A 22,549-nucleotide genomic window follows, 5' to 3' on the forward strand; every position below is an offset into this window, starting at 1 on the left:
TCCCTATCTTACAACTATACTATTTTAGCATGGAAGTTTAGCCATAGAACCATTATTGCATGTAACAAAAGTATGCTTATTTCATTAAACATAAATCTTTCTAGCCTCACAGCAAACCACTAGTGATCCATGTAAAAGAGCTATTAGGCTATGCATCTGAATGCAAGTTTCTAATCTTGAATTACAAAAGAGTGTTCTACACTGTGTATTAAATTCATTCATTCCATTGTGTTGTGGAGTAGAAAGATACTTGAATTTCTGCAGTCCTGTACTTCCTCCCTGCTGAGAAAGTTAAGGAAAGAGATATAGCTAAAATAGCTTGAATATCTTACCTAAACAAAAATTGCAAGTTGTCTGAGCTTCTACAGAAAGAACCTACTAGCTTATAAGGACCTGTGATCACTGCAACCTTTGCAGTGATTCAAGCAAGCCAGCAATCTCTACAGTGATGGAGCGGAAGAAGTAGCAAGGGTAATGTAAGCTAACAGGTTTGTAAAAAGATTGTGAATGTGCTGAAGATTCACTATATTTGTAGCATAGCAGATGATCACTCTTTGCTGAAACAATGAGCTTGGAAGGGAAATGCTTCATCAATATACAGGGCAGGGATATGGTGCTAAGTAAAAGTACCAGAGTTCAACAGTCTGATGTAGGGTAGACAGAGATAGCAGCATACAATAGTTTTAACTAGTAACCTAGGCAGTGCTATTAATGAAGGCCGCATTAGCGGAGGACATGGATTTATCTGGTTATTATTAAATGTATGGGTGTTCTCATGAAAATAAAGAGCATGGTTAAGCAAATAGGGACTATGGTAAAGTATTGCACAATACCACAATACAGTGTCCATATAGTACTAAATACCAATTACATACAGGTTCTCTGCAGACTATATAAGCGATTAGAGAACAGCTAAATCCAGTGAATCTCACGTGATGATTTCACTAATTTTAGATGTTCTCTTACTTTACTGCCTCCATCTGGCCTGGAGGACAATGCTGATTTCTGAGTGACTACAACGTCTCCTGATTGACTGCAGAGTTTAGTGCAGAGACATCTTTAGCCCCTTGCTTCTGCAGCCATTTCCATCCTTTCTAGATATATATATATATATATATATATATATATATATATATATATATATAAATTCAGACCCCAGATCAAACACCCTGTGCCCCTAAATTTTATTTATAGACTAGAGCCAGCTTGAAGCCTTTTATTCCTCTTATAGCACTTTGCTTTTAGATGTTCATCATAGCCTAGTACCAACCTGTGTTCTTGGGCACTATTGTACCTTGACACCACCGGAAGCTAGGGGTTTGACACGCCTAGCATGGAGGAATGCCCTGTATACTGTGCACAGACTGCTGTCAGCTTACACCCTTATAAACACTTTATGCTGTAGTTCTGTGAGCTATCTCCCAGCCACCTACCACATTATAGTGCTGAGACTTGCAGTGCTTTCTGCCTCGATGGGCACATAGAAAGTAGGTATAAATTCAGTCTTAAGGTGTCAGGAGTCAGTATCCCATCGGTAGTACCAACTTTACCTAAGTTCTCGACCCAGAAGGTTCTATAGCCAGTCAGACCCACCCTACCTTTACAGATTATGTGCCATCAATGCTATTAACATCCACCCAGAACTCAAGGGCACATCCAGCAATTAATTTGGGGTATGTGTCTGGGACATGAAGGCATGGCCTGAGAAATCACATTGCATGCAGCACTTTCAGTTAACAACAAGCTTTAAGGGTCCTGGGCTTATCATGAATTCATGAATGGGTGAGTGTTGCCTCTGATTGGCTGAGCGCAGGGACCAATCAGAGGCAGCTCTCAGCTGTCATTCAATAGCTGAGAGCTGCCTCTGATTGGTCACAGTGCTCAGCCAATCAGAGGCAGCCCATTCAGCAGGCAGAGATGTTTAAAACCCTGCCCACTGAATACTCCTCAGAGCAGTGCAGGAGAACTGGCTGGATGTGGCTGAGCCCCGGCAGCTGAAGAAAGGTGAGCATTTTTTTTATCACCATTTTTTCTTGTTTTTCAGGGAAGGGCTTATACTTAAAGCCCTTCCCTGAAAAACAATTACAGGATGCTGGTAGCTGGATGCCCTACCGCAGCTGTCATCTGTGACTGCTGCAGTAGGGAATTCTTTATTCCCCTCAAGGATGAAGAATTCCTTTGCTTCATCCGTCACAGATGTGGCAGGTGCAGCAGGGAATTCTTTTTCCTGGCGGGGATGAAGGAAACATCTGCCGCATGTGGCAGATATGTTCTTCATCCCCGCAGGTACACAACAGCGGCGGACAGGTACGTTTTTTTTTCTATTCATTTATTTTTTTTACAATAAAATTCTTGTTTTTCGGGGAAGGGCTTTTATGTAAAGCCCTTCCCTGTAAAACAATTCAGGGGTGCCGGCAGACCATTGCCTTCAATGGAGCCACCGGCAGCAGCTGCGGCTCCACTGAAAGCAATGCACAGACCTTAATACATGCGTATTTTTGCCCGTACATAGGTGTGCACCTATGTACGCACCTATGTACGCACAAAAACAGGCTTGTGTGAAGCCACCCTCATGATGTGTTCTAGTGCACAGTGTGCATCAGGTAGTCAGAGACGTGGTGTACCCATCTTTGTCTCTCTATGACTGAATGGTCACTTTAAGCAAAAAAAACAAAACATACTATGACCATTATGTTAAATCTCTTTTAGTATTCTCATTCTTTAAAAAACAAGAACTAGATTATACTACATTGGGACAAAGGTTAATGGGAAAAACTTTCCCTTGACAATGTGTTCCAGAAATGTCAGTTTAATTGCATTTGAAACGTGAAGAAACATGTTGAACAAGAATATCTTTGTTCTGGTGACAAAGTTTTAGTTACACCCAGTCACAACAAATTTATATTAATGTAACACTAGAACCAAAAGAGAAAACATGCTTTATTTATTGTCAAGACAGTATTAAACATTAGATGAAGTATTTAGTATCCATAAAATCTGAAACAATGTGGAGAGAATTTATTGGGCCAGACATTTCATATGCCAGATATAACCTGAAATGTCTCGGAATGAGTTGCATCAAATTTCTAATGAGGCACATGCCTTTCAATAAATTTAAGGCATCTTTACTAGAGATGAGCGAGCGTACTCGGATAAGCACTACTCGCTCGAGTAATTGGCTTTATCCGAGTATCGCTGTGCTCGTCCCTGAAGATTCGGGTGCCGGCACGGAGCGGGGAGCTGCAGGAGAGAGCGGGGAGGAATGGAGGTAAGATCTTTCTCTCCTTCTCTCCCGCCCGCTCTCCCCTGCTCCCCGCTGCGACTCACCTGTCAGCCGCAGCGGTACCCAAATCTTTAGACCCGAGCACAGCGATACTCGGATAAAGCAAATTACTCGAGCGAGTAGTGCTTATCCGAGTACGCTCGCTCATCTCTAATCTTTACCTATGTGCCAAAATTGAGTAGACTTACATTTATGGCATGATTTATGCTTATTTCTGACTTAAATGATATTAAATCTGTCATAGAGTTAGTTGGCCCTTCCTTCCTGCTAAGTCCCACTCACTTTTCAGAAAGTGGCGAGAATAGCAGAAAATCTCAAAAATTAAAAAGTCTTGTGCAAATGTGGCCTTCGCTGCAATTTGCAACTTATTTTACACCAGAAAACTGCTTTGCCTACAATAGTAAATTACCCCCAGCATAGCTAAAGCCATGCTTTCACAAATAGTCCACTTGACACTGACAGCACATTGGATGACTCAATAAATAATAATCAAACCTAGAAACATAATAGAAAGTCACATAATTGATTAGTATCCTAAAAAATATTCAGTCTTTATTAGATAAAAATAAATGTGATTGGTGACAGTAGAATTAGAAAAGATAGTAATTCCAAAAAACTTGAAGGAACACTGTGAATAATGAAAAGTTTATGAATTCTAGCATAATTAAATATAAATGCAGTCCAAAAATAATTGTCCAGTGCAATTAATATTTTTCTATTATTAAGTTATCTATTGCTGTTGAACTATATGGTATTTAAATATTTATGTATGTACTGTGCTTCTGATGTAGCTTGGGTAGTTTTTAAAATACTTGTAATTCGTGTGATCCTTTATTATTATTATTATTATTAGTATTATTAGTTAATGTTCATAAATATCCTCGTTTTATCTAAAATGATATATTGCATTTTACATTTTATGCTGATTTCACAATTCTACATGGTTTTATTAATTCCCAAATATACTTAAAATAACCATATAAGGGAAAAGTGATGTTTATCACCAAATACCTCCTTCTTCCTATACAAACAGGGATATACTATATTGGTTTCCACTACCACCTATTCAGGATAGCTGAATAGATGATAGTGCAAACAAATACATACAATTCGTCTTTCAGTTCAATACTGAGTGGCGTTGCTTCTACATTACGAAACTTGTTCAAGCACCAGTTTACAAAATTTGAATACCGGACTGAATTGTTTATCCAGTCACTTTCATTGCCATTTATGAAAATCTGCTTTGTAGTTGTAGAAAAAAATGACTCTGCCAATAAATAATGAACAATATTTTAACTTATGGTTTTATTTTTTAGCTGATGACATTGATATTGACCTGGAGACTATGAAGGCTAGTGCTAATGGATTTATAGGGTGCCTCTCTGCTGTGCGTGTTAATAACATTGTACCACTAAAGACAGCTTTCAAAAACAAATTTACTTCTCAAGTAATAATAAAAGGGCATGTTAGAGAGTCTAGTTGTGGATCCTTAAACGGAGAAGATGCAGGATCTGGTGAAACAACCCACTCATTTGCAGGTAATTTTACTCAATGATGAAATGGTTAATTTAATAGTTGAAAATAGAAACTAAAGGTGCTCATACATGCTTTTGTTGATCCAACCTGGAATTACTGGACATCACCTAGATTTGTTATGTAAGTCCAGGTGCTGCCCGACTGTTAGCATTGATTCACATGCAGTCAAAGCTAATCACTGCAGTGTGTATGGGCACCCTTAGTCAACTAAACGTTTTGCTATCAGTCATAGTGTTCACCTGTTTGTAAACCAATTTAAAATGGTTCTTTCAGTGATATGCACTATTTTAACAGGAGTTATATTGGAAACGGTTCTGTGATATGATATCTGCATTGTACGATCAAGTTATTACCTATATTATTAGAACAGGTTTTATTTTAAGAAAAGTCTGTTTGTTTAAAAGGATAGGGAAAGGTTTTCTTCTGTCTCTGCTTCTTTAAATCTCTATATAGAACTATTAGTCATTGAATTAAAGGAAAGCTGTCCACTAGAACATGCTGTGCAAATTGCAGGCATCAAGTAATTGAGCAGAAGGAGCTGAGCATTTTGATATATAGTTTTTTGGGGAAAGATTCAGTTAACTTGTATTTTATTCATTTAAATCCCTGCTCTTCCTGGTCCAGTAGGTGGTCCTAGCAGTGATTGATAGCTATTTGTGTATGCACAGTCATAGGCTGCATTCACACAAACGTATATTGGCTCGGTTTTCACGCCTAGCCGATATACGTCGTCCTCATCTGTAGGGGGGGGGGAGGATGGAAGAGCCAGGAGCAGGAACTGAGCTCTCGCCCCCTCTCTGCCTACTCTCCACCTCTTCTCCGCCCCCTGCACTATTTGCAATGGGGAGAGACGGGACAGGGCGAGGCTAATTCTCGAGACTTAGCCCCGCCCCTGTCCTGCCTCCTTTCAATGCAAATAGTGCAGAGGGGCAGAGAGGAGGCAGAGATGGGGCAGGAGCTCAGTTCCTGCTCCTGGCTCTTCCACCCTCCCCCCCCTGCAGATGAGGACGACGTATATCGGCTCAGCATAAAAACCCAGCCGATATACGTTCGTGTGAATGCAGCCATAGACAGATAGCTTTCAGTCAATGTTAGGACCACCCACTAAATCTCTAATCTCAGAATGAACTGGGATTTGAATGTTTAAAATACAAATTATACTGAATCTTTCTCCATAAAACTATAAATCAATCTTCTCTGCTCTTCCTGCTCTATAACATGCTGCCTGCAGATCAGACACCATGTTCAATCTGACAAGCTCCCTTTAATACAGAATAAGTTCATAGGAGGTATTGGTGTGGCTTCACATGGGCTCACAGCAAAAAAAAAAAACATAGCAGATATACTGGAAAATAGCAGAGAGCAAATCCACACCTAAATGGTGTCAAATTGGCCACATTTTTAATTGCAAATCTGCGGCAGGATTTAACTTTTGTATTTCAAGGGTGGAATCCCACAACAGAAATCTGCAGTATAAATAGACATGCTGCAAATTCAGAATCTGCAGTGTTTTTGAAAAACGCTGCAGATTTGTTGCAGGACATTTCTATGTCATGTAAAGGAGATTTCCCAAATCTCCTCTACATGGCTTACGCTGTAAACACTGCAGAATTTACACTGTAAACTCTGCTGCAGAAATCCCAAAGCATTTACAGCCCATGTGAAGCCAGGCTTAGGCCTCAGTCACATGGGCGCATCGGCACCCGTACACCGGCGCCGATGCGCCCGTGTGACTGCAGGAAGGAGACGGACATACCTGCAGATGGCCGTCTCTCTGCAGCGCCGGAGGAAAGAACACATGACTGGAAATGAAGCCGGTCACATGTTCTTTCCTCCAGCGCTGCAGAGAGACGGCCGTCTGCAGGTACGTCCGTCTGCTGGTGTCAGTCACACGGGCGCATCGGCGCCGGTGTACGGGTGCCGATGCGCCCGTGTGACTGAGGCCTTAGGGTTAATACCTGTGAAGGAAAATATGTACTGTTTGTTGACAATCTACTGATGTGATCTTCCAACATTTTGCAATACTTTAGATTTATATGGATGTGTTAAGGTTTAAAATTAACAAAAATAAATCTGAAATGTTAAATCTAGAAATCTAAGAAATATATGTTTAAGCCGTTTTTATATACTAAAAGACCAGGTTAAATATTTAGTCATACATATTGAATGTACAAGGTAGATGATTTTCAGAAATAATATTTCCTGCCATTTTTTGCCATGGTTAAAACAAATAAAAATAAAAAGGGGAAAAGAGCATTAGCTTAGTTTTATAGAATAAATGTTTTAAAAATGACTAACTTACCTATAATTTGATATGCAGTGCAAATGATTCCATTTGTTGTTAAAGACAGCAACTTAAAAGATCTAAAATCCAATTTTCTGGATAGGACACATAGGATGACAATAAAGAAATTACAAATTACAAAAAAGCAGAAAGGTGGCATATTCTTACCAAATATAAAGAAATATGATTGGATATGCATGACTAGGTATGTGAGTAAAAGGATTAATGGCAAAACAAACTATGTGAATAGTGATATTGATAAAACATTTTCCCACCCTTTCAAAAGTTTTATATCTGCAAGAACACAGGTTCTTCCCATCCAATATAAGAATATAATCTTATTGAATGATACATGGAAAGCACAGAAAAGTAGAAGGTCTCTTTTCAGGTTTTCCCTAAATATATTGATATTTTCTATTGTGGTTGAGCATCTAGCTCTAATTAAACTTATTAATGTTAACACTAATGTTAAGAATGTTACGATGTCTACGAATGTCAAAAAAAAAAAGATGCCCAAAATGTAATTTGATCAATGCTGGTTTTTGCATGTGGTTGTATCCAACGATTCAAAAATTCTGGGATGAGGGTTATAACTTAATCTTTACAATCAGCCTAACACCTGAATGTGATTCTTGGATATTAATCCTTCATTTAGGCCTTAGTCTCACGGGCGTTTTTTCGTGCGATTTGCGAATCGCATGACGGATGCGCATCCGCAAATCGCGTGACCGGGGCCAAAAAAATCGCCGGAAAAATCTGCTCCTAGCCGCGTTTCATTAGAAACGGGCTGGAGCTGTCCAGCGCATTGAATTCAATGGAGCCGGCAATACAGCCGGCTCTATTGAAAGCAATGCGCTGCGGGCGAGCGCAGGATGAATTGTCGGGAAGGGCTTAAATATATAAGCCCTTCCCTGCAATTCATCCAGAAATGTGTAAAAATAAAAAATATACATATACTCACCTTGTCCCGGCAGACGGAGTTCAGAGTGGCCGGCCTGCAGTGGGTGTGAAGGGGGTGTGAGTCAGACTTGCCCCTGATTGGCTCAAGAAGAATGATTTGTCTTCTATATGTTCTCAATGGGGTCGACGCTGCTGCCGCCGACCCCATTGAGCGCATATACAGAAGAGAACAGGAATCGCAGATCGCAGATAGGTGCGATCTGCGATTTCTGTTCTATAATTTATCGGACGAGCGCATAAAAAGCGCTCATGTGTCCGATACCATTGCAAAGCAATGGTTTTAAAAAATCGCCGGACGCATGCGCAAATCGCGCGAAAAAACGCCCGTCTGACTAAGGCCTTAGACCTAGAAAATTATTCTTATAGCTTGAATGATGAAAACATAATACATCTAATATTGGTGGCAGCTAAAAAAGCATAATGAATTAATGTATCTTTAAGAACCTATTTGCATATCCTCAATTAGTTTGGAGTGATTATTGAAATAATCAGGACAGGAGTTACGGACCTGATAAGGCAGATAAGCTCCACTATCACTACACTTATGAGTTATGATCCATTTACACGTAATGCTTACCGCTCAAAACTCATTCAAACTAACAAAATTTAGTGATAATTATTCAGTGTAAATGCAAAAAATATCGCTCACTATTCGCTCGTGGTTGTTTATCACTGACTAAAAGTCAGCTCCCTGCTCAGTGCTTCATATAGAAGATGAAGCGCTGAGCAAAAAGTCAGCAAGAACCCAGTGTCTAGCAAGAAGTCTTTTAGTCTAAACGCTCTACACAAGCGCTGACGACCACAGCAATGATGTCAGCACTCATGCAGTAGTTTAAACAACTGACAGCTCAGGTAAAAGGGCCATTACTGATTTGGATCAAATTAGACTATTACGTATACCAATAACGTATGCCAATTACTTGTTTTGATTTCTTACTACGATATGTACATACAGGTTAGTAGCAGACCTACTTTTGTATAATTTTTTTTGTGACTAGAGATGAGCGAACGTGCTCGTTTAGGACAATTACTCGATCGAGCATCGCTTTTTTTGAGTAACTGCCTACTCGGGTGAAAAGATTCGGGGGTGCTGGGGGGTGGGGGCGGCGGGGTGGAGCAGGGGGGAACAGGAGGGAGCTCTCTCTCTTTCCCCCCCCCACTCTCCACCGCAATTCCCCGCTCATCCCCGGCACCCCCCGAATCTTTTTGCCCGATTAGGCAGTTACTCGAAAAAAGCGATGCTCGATCGAGTAATTGCTCTAAACAAGCACGTTCGCTTATCTCTATTTGTGACATCAGTGAGAACCCCTACTTACCACTGACAATGGTGCATCAGTGAGGTGTGACTATTATTTTTGTTGAATCAGAGCATATTTGGTTAGGAGGATTTAAATTGGTGTTAATTGAGGCTATATTTTAAGTGCCGTTGCTGGTCAGTGATTGTATTCATTTTTGCAAACCAATTAAGCATAGTTCTATAAGTCATATGTAACAGTTTAACAAGTTTAATATAGGAAATTGTGAATGCATTTTATGTTGGTAATATTTAAATGTAGTTTACCTTATTTTAGAGCACATTCATCCATTCATCATCATCATCATTATTATTATCATCTTATGACTGATCTATTGCTAATGTTTCACTTCTTTTCATTTTGTTCTACATTTATTTATGTTCACAGTTTAACTTTTATTATTGAGTTACAACTTTATCAGCAATATATGACTAATGCATTTTTTGTCTCTAACCATCATTCTTAACCAATTGCAGATCATTCTGGAACATTAGATAATGGAGAACAGTTGAGTAATGCTTTGAAAAATGGCTTTGCAATTATTGGAGGTAAATTTACAATGTTAAAAACATTTCTATCGTATAATTATTAATTTGTACAAAAGATAATCAAGAGTTATTCATTTCAAGCATTAATAGGTTTAGATATACTGCAGAGTTTACAGAGATAAAATCCTCAAAAGGTCACCCATTTTGTTCACCAGTAACAATGCTGATTTCATTTTTTTAGCTAAGCTGCAGCATTGAGTAAGCATTTTTAATAGAGATGAGCGAACGTGTTCGTCCGAGCTTGATATCCATGCGAATATTAGGGTGTTCGGGATGTTCGTTATTCGTAACGAACACCATGCGGTGTTCGGGTTACTTTCACTTCCTTCCCTGAGACGTTAGCGCGCTTTTCTGGCCAATTGAAAGACAGGGAAGGCATTACAACTTCCCCCTGTGTTGTTCCAGCCCTATACCACCCCCCTGCTGTGAGTGGCTGGGGTGATCAGGTGTCCGCCGAATATAAAAGTCGGCCACTCCCGCGGCTCGCCTCAGATGCCGTGTGAGTTAGATGAGGGACAGTGCTGTTTGTACCGGAGCTGCTGTAGGGAAATAATTGGTAGTTAGTGTAGGCTTCAAGACCCCCAAAGGTCCTTATTAGGGCCACTGATAGCTGTGTGTTGGCTGCTGTTAGCAGTGGCAATTTTTTTTTCTCTCAAAATCGGCTCTGCAGAGCGTTGCACCCGGCATTAGGGACAGAAGTGTTGCATAGGCAGGGAGAGTGTTAGGAGTGAGTGTAGCCTTCAAGAACCTCAACGGTCCTTTCTAGGGCCATATTTAACCGTGTGCAGTACTGTGCTGGCTGCTGTTAGCTGTGCTGCATATTTTTTTTCTTCTCAAAATCGCCTCTGCAGAGCATTGCACCCTCCATTGATACTGCAGGGAAAGAATTGTGTAGGCAGGGCCACAACACAGTTATTATTCATTGAATATACGCAGTGCGGCCTTTTGCTTGTAAAACAAGTGAAAAAAATTCTATTTGACCTGCCTCTGTCCGTCCTAAGGGCTGTGGACACGTGTCGGCTGCGTGTGCAACGTTTAAAAATCAGACGCACCCAGCTACGTTTTACTCCTGGCTTCGCCATTTGCTTTCCTTAATTTGGAAAAAAAAATACCTGCTCTGCCAGAGTTATAATAACTCTGCTACCCTCAAGTTCTGTGCCACATTAGCAGGGCCACAGCACAGTTAATAAACTTCTCATGTTCATTGAATATACGCAGTGCTGCCTTTTGGTGGAAAAAAACTGAAAAAAAATCTATTTGTCCTGCCTCTGTCCGTCCTAAGGGCTGTGTGTACGTGTCGGCTGCGTGTGCAACGTTTAAAAATCAGACGCACCCAGCTACGTTTTACTGCTGGCTTCGCCATTTGCTTTCCTTAATTGGGAAAAAAATACCAGCTCTGCCAGAGTTATAATAACTTTGCTACCCTCACGTTCTGTGCCACATTAGCAGGGCCACAGCACAGTTATTAAACTTCTCATGTTCATTGAATATACGCAGTGCTGCCTTTTGGTGGAAAAAAACTGAAAAAAAATGTATTTGTCCTGCCTCTGTCCGTCCTAAGGGCTGTGTGTACGTGTCGGCTGCGTGTGCAACGTTTAAAAATCAGACGCACCCAGCTACGTTTTACTGCTGGCTTCGCCATTTGCATTCCTTAATTGGGAAAAAAATACCTGCTCTGCCAGAGTTATAATAACTCTGCTACCCTCACGTTCTGTGACACATTAGCAGGGCCACAGCACAGTTATTAAACTTAGATTATTCATTCACTAGAGGCAGTGGGGCCTTTCGTTTTCAAAAAAGGGAAAAAATTATATTTGGCCTGCAGTCTTGCGCCAATTTATTTCCTGCCTGTGAAATCAAATCACTGGTAATACAGCATGCTGAGGGGTAGGGGTAGGCCTAGAGGACGTGGACGCGGCTGAGGACGCGGAGGGCCAAGTCAGGGTGTGGGCACAGGCCGAGCTCCTGATCCAGGTGTGTCGCAGCCGACTGCTGCGCGATTAGGAGAGAGGCACGTTTCTGGCGTCCCCACATTCATCGCCCAATTAATGGGTCCACGCGGGAGACGGTTATTAGAAAATGAGCAGTGTGAGCAGGTCCTGTCCTGGATGGCAGAAAGTGCTTCGAGCAACCTATCGTCAACCCGCAGTTCTGCGCCGTCCACTGCTGCAAATCCGAATCCTCTGTCTGCTGCTCCTCCTTCCTCCCAGCCTCCTCACTCCACTACAATGACACCTGCTCAGGAGCGGGAACACTCCCAGGAACTGTTCTCGGGCCCCTGCTTAGATTGGGCAGCAGCGGTTCCTCTCCCACCAGAGGAGTTTATCGTCACTGATGCCCAACCATTCGAAAGTTCCCGGGGTCCGGGGGAAGAGGCTGGGGACTTCCGCCAACTGTCTCAACAACTTTCTGTGGGTGAGGAGGACGATGACGATCAGACACAGTTGTCTTGCAGTGAGGTAGTAGTAAGGGCAGTAAGTCCAAGGGAGCAGCGCACAGAGGATTCGGAGGAAGAGCAGCAGGACGATGAGGTGACTGACCCCACCTGGTGTGCAACGCTTACTCAGGAGGACAGGTCTTCAGAGGGGGAGTCAAGGGCATCAGCAGGGCAGGTTGCAAGAGGCAGTGCGGTGGCCAGGGGTAGAGGCAGGGCCAGACCGAATAATCCACCAACTGTTTCCCAAAGCGCCCCCTCGCGCCATGCCACCCTGCAGAGGCCGAGGTGCTCTAAGGTCTGGCAGTTTTTCACAGAGACGCCTGACGACCGACGAACAGTGGTGTGCAACCTTTGTCGCGCAAAGCTCAGCCGGGGAGCCAACACCAACAGCCTCACCACCACCACCATGCTCAGACATATGATGGCCAAGCACCCCACAAGGTGGGACGAAGGCCGTTCAGCGCCTCCGGTTTGCACCCCTGCCTCTCCCCCTGTGCCCCAACCTGCCACTGAGATGCAACCCCCCTCTCAGGACACAGGCACTACCGCCTCATGGCCTGCACCCACACCCTCATCTCCGCTGTCCTCGGCCCCATCCAGCAGTGTAGTTCAGCGCACCGTCCAGCCGTCGCTTGCGCAACTGTTGGAGTGCAAGCGCAAGTACGCCGCCACGCACCCGCACGCTCAAACGTTAACCATCCGCATAGCAAAATTCATCAGCCTTGAGATGCTGCCGTATAGGGTTGTGGAAACGGAGTCCTTCAAAAGTATCATGGAGGCGGCAGCCCCGCGCTACTCAGTTCCCAGTCGCCACTACTTTTCCCGATGTGCCGTCCCAGCCCTGCACAACCACGTCTCCCGCAACATTGTACGCGCCCTCACCAACGCGGTTACTGCCACGGTCCACTTAACAACGGACACGTGGACAAGCACAGGCGGGCAGGGCCACTACATCTCCCTGACGGCACATTGGGTGAATTTAGTGGAGGCTGGGACAGAGTCAGAGCCTGGGACCGCTCACGTCCTACCCACCCCCAGAATTGCGGGCCCCAGCTCGGTGGTGGTATCTGCGGAGGTGTATGCTTCCTCCACTAAAGCACCCTCCTCCTCCTCCTCTGTCTCGCAATCAAGATGTGTTAGCAGCAGCATGTTGCCAGCAGTCGGTGTCGCGCGGTGTGGCAGCACAGCGGTGGGCAAGCGTCAGCAGGCCGTGCTGAAACTACTCAGCTTAGGCGATAAGAGGCACACGGCCCACAAACTGCTGCAGGGTCTGACACAGCAGACCGACCGCTGGCTTGCGCCGCTGAGCCTCCAACCGGGCATGGTCGTGTGTGACAACGGCCGTAACCTGGTGGCGGCTCTGCAGCTCGGCAGCCTCACGCACGTGCCATGCCTGGCCCACGTCTTTAATTTGGTGGTTCAGCGCTTTCTGAAAAGCTACCCACGCTTGTCAGACCTGCTCGTAAAGGCGCGCCGGCTCTGCGCACATTTCCGCAAGTCCCACACGGACGCTGCCACCCTGCGCACCCTGCAACATCACTTTAAGCTGCCAGTGCACCGACTGCTGTGCGACGTGCCCACACGGTGGAACTCTACGCTCCACATGTTGGCCAGGCTCTATGAACAGCGTAGAGCTATAGTCGAATACCAACTCCAACATGGGCGGCGCAGTGGGAGTCAGCCTCCTCAATTCCTTTCAGAAGAGTGGGCCTGGTTGGCAGACATCTGCCATGTCCTTGGTAATTTTGAGGAGTCTACCCAGGTGGTGAGCGGCGATGCTACAATCATTAGCGTCACCATTCCTCTGCTATGCATCTTGAGAAATTCTCTGCAAACTATAAAGGCAGCTGCTTTGCGCTCGGAAACGGGGGCGGTGAAAGACAGTATGCCGCTGGATAGTCAGGGCACCCTCCTGTCTATTTCTCAGCGAGTACAGGAGGAGGAGGAGGAGCATGAGGAGGATGAGGAGGAGGGGGAAGAGACAGCTTGGCCCGCTGCTGACGGTACACCGGCTGATTGCCTGTCATCCTTTCAGCGTGTATGGCCTGAGGAGGAGGAGGAGGAGGAGGAGGATCCTGGCAGTGATCTTCCTAGTGAAGACAGCCATGTGTTGCGTACAGGTACCCTGGCACACATGGCTGACTTCATGTTAGGATGCCTTTCTCGTGACCCTCGCGTTGCACGCATTCTGGCCACGACGGATTACTGGGTGTACACACTGCTCGACCCACGCTATAAGGAGAACCTGCCCACTCTCATTCCCGAAGAGGAAAGGGGTTCGAGAGTGTTGCTATACCACAGGACCCTTGCGGACAAGCTGATGGTAAAATTCCCAGCCGACAGCGCTAGTGGCAGAAGGCGCAGTACCGAGGGCAAGGTAGCAGGGGAGGTGCGGAGATCGAGCAGCATGTACATCCCAGGCAGTGCAACAGTCTTTAAGGGCCTGGCCAGCTTTATGGCTCCCCAGCAAGACTGTGTCACCGCTCCCCAGTCAAGGCTGAGTCGGCGGGAGCACTGTAAAAGGATGGTGAGGGAGTACGTAGCCGATCGCACGACCATCCTCGGTGACGCCTCTGCCCCCTACAACTACTGGGTGTCGAAGCTGGACACGTGGCCTGAACTAGCGCTGTATGCCCTGGAGGTGCTTGCTTGTCCTGCGGCTAGCGTCTTGTCGGAGAGGGTGTTTAGTGCGGCTGGGGGAATCATCACAGATAAGCGTAGCCGCTTGTCAACCGACAGTGCCGACAGGCTAACACTCATCAAGATGAACAAAGGCTGGATTTCCCCATACTTCTGTTCTCCACCAGCGGACAGCAGCGATACGTAAGCAATACGTAGGCTGCACCCGCGGATGGAAGCTACGTTCTCTCTCACCATCCAAAACGGGGACATTTCTGCTTCATCAATCTGTGTCTAATATTCCTCCTCCTCCTCCTGCTCCTCCTCCTGAAACCTCACGTAATCACGCTGAACGGGCAATTTTTCTTAGGACCACAAGGCTCACTCAAATAATTTTTCTGAACAATTTTTATAAGTTTCAATGCGCTTAAAAGCGTTGGAACTTTAACTTGAACCAATTTTCGTTACACTGGGCTGCCTCCAGGCCTACTTACCACTTAAGCCACATTAACCAAAGCGATTCACCTGCCATCTTGGTTGGGCATGGCCAATTTTTACTGAGGTACATTAGTACTGTTGGTACACCAATTTTTTGGGGCCCTCACCTACAGTGTAATCATAGCAATTTGTATGTTCTTCGCCTGCACTCATGGTACAGAAAGGTGTGTGGGGTTGGCCTACACTTTAGCTACATAAATGTAACTTGGGCCTTGGCTATACTAAGGCTACTGAAATGGAACTAAGACTGCGCTCCCACTATACTGCTGCTTCAGAATTGTTACTGGGGCCTGTCTTGAGTGCTACTATTGCTGACATGGAATGAAGACTGCGCTCCCGCTATACTGCTGCTTCGGAATTGTTACTGGGGCCTGTCTTGAGTGCTACTATTGCTAACATGGAACGAAGACTGCGCTCCCGCTATACTGCTGCTTCAGAATTGTTACTGGGGCCTGTCTTGAGTGCTACTATTGCTGAGATGGAACGAAGACTGCGCTCCCGCTATACTGCTGCTTCGGAATTGTTACTGGGGCCTGTCTTGAGTGCTACTATTGCTGACATGGAACGAAGACTGCGCTCCTCCTATAATGCTGCTACTGATATGTTAGTGGGGCCTGTCCTAATGCTACGGCTGAAATGTTACGAATTCTGGGCTCTGCCTATACCGCTGCTAATGGTATGTCTCTGGGGTGTGGAAACAGAGGCTTCCCAAAGACATGATGGCGGTGAGGCCATTTCCCACCAACGCGGTTACTGTTAAGGTGCATATAACCACGGACACGTGGAGAGGACACATAGTGCCTCAAAAACATCCCCCTCCTCTTCCAACAGGGAAAACATTCTTGGCAAATGCCTTTGCATTGGTTCGTCTGGTGGCAGTCCAAGAATTTCACCTTTACCGACACAACAAGAGAGCCCCCACACCATCCCCCCGCCACGGCCCACTTAATCCTGGCCGCATTCCGAAAACCAACAAAATACAACCGTGCTACTAGGTCCGCAGTCACCACCACATTACCACCAACGCGGTTACTGTTAAGGTGCATATAACCACGGACACGTGGAGAGGACACGTAGTGCCTCAAAAACATCCCCCTCCTCCTCCAACAGGGAAAACATTCTTGGCAAATGCCTTTGCATTGGTTCGTCTGGTGGCAGTCCAAGAATTTCACCTTTACCGACACAACAAGAGAGCCCCCACACCATCCCCCCGCCACGGCCCACTTAATCCTGGCCGCATTCCGAAAACCAACAAAATACAACCGTGCTACTAGGTCCGCAGTCACCACCACATTACCACCAACGCGGTTACTGTTAAGGTGCATATAACCACGGACACGTGGAGAGGACACGTAGTGCCTCAAAAACATCCCCCTCCTCCTCCAACAGGGAAAACATTCTTGGCAAATGCCTTTGCATTGGTTCGTCTGGTGGCAGTCCAAGAATTTCACCTTTACCGACACAACAAGAGAGCCCCCACACCATCCCCCCGCCACGGCCCACTTAATCCTGGCCGCATTCCGAAAACCAACAAAATACAACCGTGCTACTAGGTCCGCAGTCACCACCACATTACCACCAACGCGGTTACTGTTAAGGTGCATATAACCACGGACACGTGGAGAGGACACGTAGTGCCTCAAAAACATCCCCCTCCTCCTCCAACAGGGAAAACATTCTTGGCAAATGCCTTTGCATTGGTTCGTCTGGTGGCAGTCCAAGAATTTCACCTTTACCGACACAACAAGAGAGCCCCCACACCATCCCCCCGCCACGGCCCACTTAATCCTGGCCGCATTCCGAAAACCAACAAAATACAACCGTGCTACTAGGTCCGCAGTCACCACCACATTACCACCAACGCGGTTACTGTTAAGGTACATATTACCAGTCTGACTGGGGCATGCAGACACCTTGACAGAATGAATAGTGTGTGGCACATAGGTTCCCCATTGCTATGCCCACGTGTGCAGCTCCTGATGGCGGTGGCACAGGATTCTATTTCTCATTGCTTCTGTACAGCATTGTTGGCTATCGCCCCGCCCCTTTTAAAGAGGGTCGCTGCCTAGCCGTGCCAACTCTCTGCAGTGTGTGCCTGCGGTTCCTCCTCATGGCAGACGCACTTCTAAATAGACATGAGGGTGGTGTGGCATGAGGGCAGCTGAAGGCTGCGCAGGGACACTTTGGTGTGCGCTGTGGGGGGCAGGGGGGGCGGTTGGTCAGCATGTAACCCAGGAGAAGTGGCAGCGGAGTGTCATCCAGGCAGTGATTGTGCTTTGTTGTAGCTAGTGTGGTGCTTAGCAAAGGTATGCCATGCTAATGAGGGCTTTTCAGAAGTAAAAGTTGTTGGGAGGGGGGGGGCCCACTCTTGCCGGTATTGTGGCTTAATAGTGGGACCTGTGAACTTGAGATGCAGCCCAACATGTAGCCCCTCGCCTGCCCTATCCGTTTCTGTGTCATTCCCATCACTTTCTTGAATTGCCCAGATTTTCACACATGAAAACCTTAGCGAGCATCGGTGAAATACAAAAATGCTCTGGTCGCCCATTGACTTCAATGGGGTTCGTTATTCGAAATGAACCCTCGAACATCGCGGGAAGTTCGTTTCGAATAACGAACACCCGAACATTTTGGTGTTCGCTCATCTCTAATTTTTAAACCTTTAGCAAATTGGAGATTTACTATTGTAAATGTGCCAGTTTTCTGGCACACATTGCACCAAAAAATTGTGTTAAATGCTTTACACAACATTTATGTTGTTTTAGACACTTTTTTGCCAAGTCCAAAGGAGGGGCATGAGTTCACTAAGAAATGGGTGTGGCCTAAATGCAACTTTCTGATCTCAAAATATGCAAAACTAAACTGTCATAAAACTAAGCCAACTAATAATTAGTACAAGAATCTGAAAAATAATCATGTAAATCCCGTAATAATCAATGAGCGTTCATTGTTCGGATCGTGCAGGCATAAAAATCGAATGACGGTAGCCAGTTGTATCATCTAATGAGCCATTTTCATGTAATGATCATCGCTCAAATTCATTCAAATGAATGAATTTGAGCAATAATCATGCAGTGTAAATGCAAAAAAATCACTCACTATTCATTCACTTATCGTTATTTCTGACTTTCAGTCAGCATAAAAACTATCACTGGATCACTGCCTTCTCGTTTCGTGTAAATTCTCCCCACTCAGTGCTTCACATAGAAGGTGAAACATTGAGCAACAAGCCTGCAATCCAGCGATAAGCCTTTCTGTCTAAACGCTCTACACAAGTGCTAGTGACCTCAGCGATGACATCACCACTCGTTCAGTCATTTAGACGATTGTCATCCCATGTAAAAGAAGCATAAAAGGGCCCTAAATTTGCACTATCCATTAGACAGTATTAGTAAATGTTCCCCAATCTGGCCTGTTTTGTTTATACGCTGGTTTGTTAACTTCCTAAAAATTGTGTTGCTTAATTGCTTATTGCAAAAAGGAAAGAAAACAGATGTAATATGCTTTGAAATATTCTTTTTTTAGTTAATGAAGTGTTAACACTGTGAATAACGTGATATTACTATCATAGGGAGCAATTACAAATCTGTTAAATTAGATTACGATGTGTTAAAAAACTGACACTCTTATCAGTATCCTGAATAAATAGGTCCCAGTACTGTTTTTCAATGGAGACTACTACACATGCTAGTCCTATAAAAAAAAATTAGAACAGCACCAGTAGTAGTCTTCCAATGCTGAATAGGAATGCAGCCAGGTCAACCCACAATAAAGTCCAAATAGCAGAAATGATAATATAAGTATAGCCTTACTCAAATTCTTTATTTAGTATTCTGTTCAATACACCAAATCAGAAACATTTCTGCTTATACCAAGCCTTTCACACTGACATGATCAGATTGCTTTTACTGACACCTGCTATCCCTGTCACTGATAGATATGGCATTCACGGAGAATTGGTCACACATGCCAGTTCAGCTATCTGTAAAAAAATACCAGGAACTAATTGCTCTGCAAATCTTTGAGCACCTATACCCTAACAGGGTGGTCAGCAGACATGTCTCTTGGAATATTTATTTCATAATCTTACTAGAGGAAACTGTTTATTAAGTGTAATAGAAAAAAGATTAAGCTGGAGCTAGGGAAACATAAAATTATAAGCAAAGATAAAACACAATTTTCTTGATTTTCTCTTTGAAGTCAATATGCGTGGATTCTAATTTCTCATTCTTAATTTATGTTAGATTTTTATATAATATAACTCAATACAATATATCTAGAAAATAGCTATCACTTAACATAAGAAATGTGAAAACAGTTTTTAATAGCATATTCTGTACGCTGAAGTATCAGTGCTCAGACAACTGCACTACTTGTATGTCCTCATGACAGTATGTCATGTCTATTCTTTGATTTTCTTTAGCCTTACATGTCTTAAGGACAAACTCAATCAAAGTTAATGAGTATAATTATATAAATGCTACATATTAAAATAGGATATGAACATTGGTATAATTGATGATTTAGACCAGCGTTTCTCCACTCCAGTCTGAAATCCCCCAAATAGGTCATGATTTGAGGATATCTTATAGTAAAAACACTTGTAGCAAATTCTGAGATACTGAGAACAATTATATAACCTGTGCAACACTAAGGAAATCCTGAAAATATAACCTGTTTGAAGGACTGGAGTTGGGAAACACTGAGCATACAATGTCTGTATATCAAGGCATAAAGCTCTATTAGTATATGACATATAGACAGCATTTTGAATGTTTATTGAGTAGTGCTAATAAGTGGCCTGCCCATTTAATCTAGGCCAAATCCATCATTTTCTGCAAGATCATCTAATATGTACGGGGGCTTCCCAACTCTACTCAATATCCGATTTAATAGATTTCTGTGAGTCTACACTGCATCTCTGTATGTCTACCCTAGAGGCAGTCCTTCTAAAGAGAATATGAGGCTGTACACAAGGGCCTTTTCGTTCACAGGACTCTGTTTACTACCCTATAGGCTTTATGCACAGGGAATTGACTTGTGTAGCAGGCCTTAATATGGATACACACTTCAAATAACATTTTTTTTACTGATATGACCACTTTTGGCCATATCAGGTCAAAACAGCCAGAAAATAAATGGTAACAATTGTTTGCGATGGTTGATGACAGATTTCTATGAAAAATCTGATCCATCACGTCAGAAAATTTGGCAGAATTCAGCCGATTTTCGCAAGTGATTGAATGGTATAAAATAAGTAAGTCTATACTCATCTCCTTAAGTGTCTTCCCCATCTAATGCAGAAGTCCCTGTCACCACTGCTCCAAACCTGGAAGAAGCTGATGGTGGTCACATTTTGGTCACTGTGCACTTGACTGCTAACAGCTCTCTCTGGAATCTGAGTAACGGTGACTGGGGCTCCTGCGCTGGACAAGGGGACACTTAGGTGAATATAAAAATGCCTCTTTATGTTACACCATGGCCCAGAATCTTTACTGTTGAGATCATACTAACTCTTAAACACAGTATATGCCAGCTTAAAGGGGTTGTCCCGCGCCGAAACGGGTTTTTTTTTTTTCAATAGCCCCCCCGTTCGGCGCGAGACAAACCCGATGCAGGGATAAAAAAAACAAAACGGGTAGTACTTACCCGAATCCCCGCGCTCCGGTGACTTCTTACTTACCTTGTGAAGATGGCCGCCGGGATCTTCACCCTCGGTGGACCGCAGGTCTTCTGTGCGGTCCATTGCCGATTCCAGCCTCCTGATTGGCTGGAATCGGCACACGTGACGGGGCGGAGCTACGAGGAGCCGCTCTCCAGCACGAGCGGCCCCATTCAGAAGACAGAAGACCGGACTGCGCAAGCGCATCTAATCGGGCGATTAGACGCTGAAGATTAGACGGCACCATGGAGACGGGGACGCCAGCAACGGAACAGGTAAGTGAATAACTTCTGTATGGCTCATAATTAATGCACAATGTACATTACAAAGTGCATTAATATGGCCATACAGAAGTGTATACCCCAACTTTGTTTCGCGGGACAACCCCTTTAAGTAAGCTAACAACAAGTTCTTTCCCTTGTAAGAAAAAAACTTACAAAACAATCCACATTTCTAAGTAATCTGTCATAATGTATTGTTTAGTTCCTTGTAATTAAAAATAACCAGTATCTTGCTAATATTATCTGTAAAAATTACTCCAATTTAGTATCCATTCATGAAACGCTTCTTTTAATATAGCAGATATTAGAAACTGATGTACTGTATGTATTTTCAGAAACCTACAGTGTATTTATTGTAACTTGTAAACTAGCATTCTAAATGTATATTCCTAACATTTTCTCTATTATCATTTCTACAGGTGTAATATCTGTTGCAGTTTTCATCTTATTATGCATTGCTGGCATAGCAATAAGAATTTATCTCCAGAAGGATACATATAAAAAAAATAAAGCCAAAGAATCAGAGGAACATGAGGACAATGTAGAAGCAGCAGCCACATTGAAAACTGAGATCAGTATGCAAAATGCAATCAACGAAAGTCAAAAAGAATACTTTTTCTAATGTGTTTTCATTGTGCGGCCAAACAATGGGACAGACAGACTTTCTTGCTAAGCAAGGGACACTAGATGAAGAACAAAACAAAACATTAAACATAAACTGCAAGCAAACAATGGCATAGACCTGTGTTAAACTGCATATGATTAACCACAGTGATTTCTAAAAGAAGCCTCTAAAAATGACATGCATCTCTTGCTGAATGCATTTCAGTGATGGCTATCACTGTATTGTACACTCTTATTGTTGGTAGTTTCAGATTGTTCTGATGTGACTTTTCAGAATTCCATATTGAATTATTAATTCCAGACTATTTTGAAATTGAAGTTCTTAATTATGTCTGTGTGATTGAAACATTTTCTTCATGATTAAATCTGAATTGTAATTTATTGCTTCAAAAGGAGGGTTATGTAGTGTTTTCTATTGTGATCTTCTACTTTAGGTATGGTACCACAAATGACTATTTAAATGATTTTAACCCACCCAAAAAATTGGCAATACTCAGTAATATCTTACTACAATTCTTCGAA

The 22,549-nt window shown here is 43.7% G+C and overlaps 1 protein-coding gene across 1 annotated transcript in view; it reads left to right on the top strand.

Annotated features, from left to right (window-relative positions):
- CNTNAP4 (contactin associated protein family member 4) overlaps positions 1-22,025 on the top strand; it is a 303,723-nt gene extending 281,698 nt beyond the window's left edge. The window contains exons 22-24 of the mRNA XM_066605004.1: positions 4,600-4,821; positions 9,835-9,906; positions 21,823-22,025. Of these exons, the coding sequence (XP_066461101.1) occupies positions 4,600-4,821; positions 9,835-9,906; positions 21,823-22,025 (497 nt within the window). The remainder of the gene's footprint in view (positions 1-4,599; positions 4,822-9,834; positions 9,907-21,822) is intronic.
- The last annotated feature ends 524 nt before the right edge of the window (positions 22,026-22,549 follow it).

The sequence above is a fragment of the Eleutherodactylus coqui genome, chromosome 5 (assembly GCF_035609145.1).
Source record: "Eleutherodactylus coqui strain aEleCoq1 chromosome 5, aEleCoq1.hap1, whole genome shotgun sequence".
Lineage (NCBI taxonomy): Eukaryota > Metazoa > Chordata > Amphibia > Anura > Eleutherodactylidae > Eleutherodactylus > Eleutherodactylus coqui.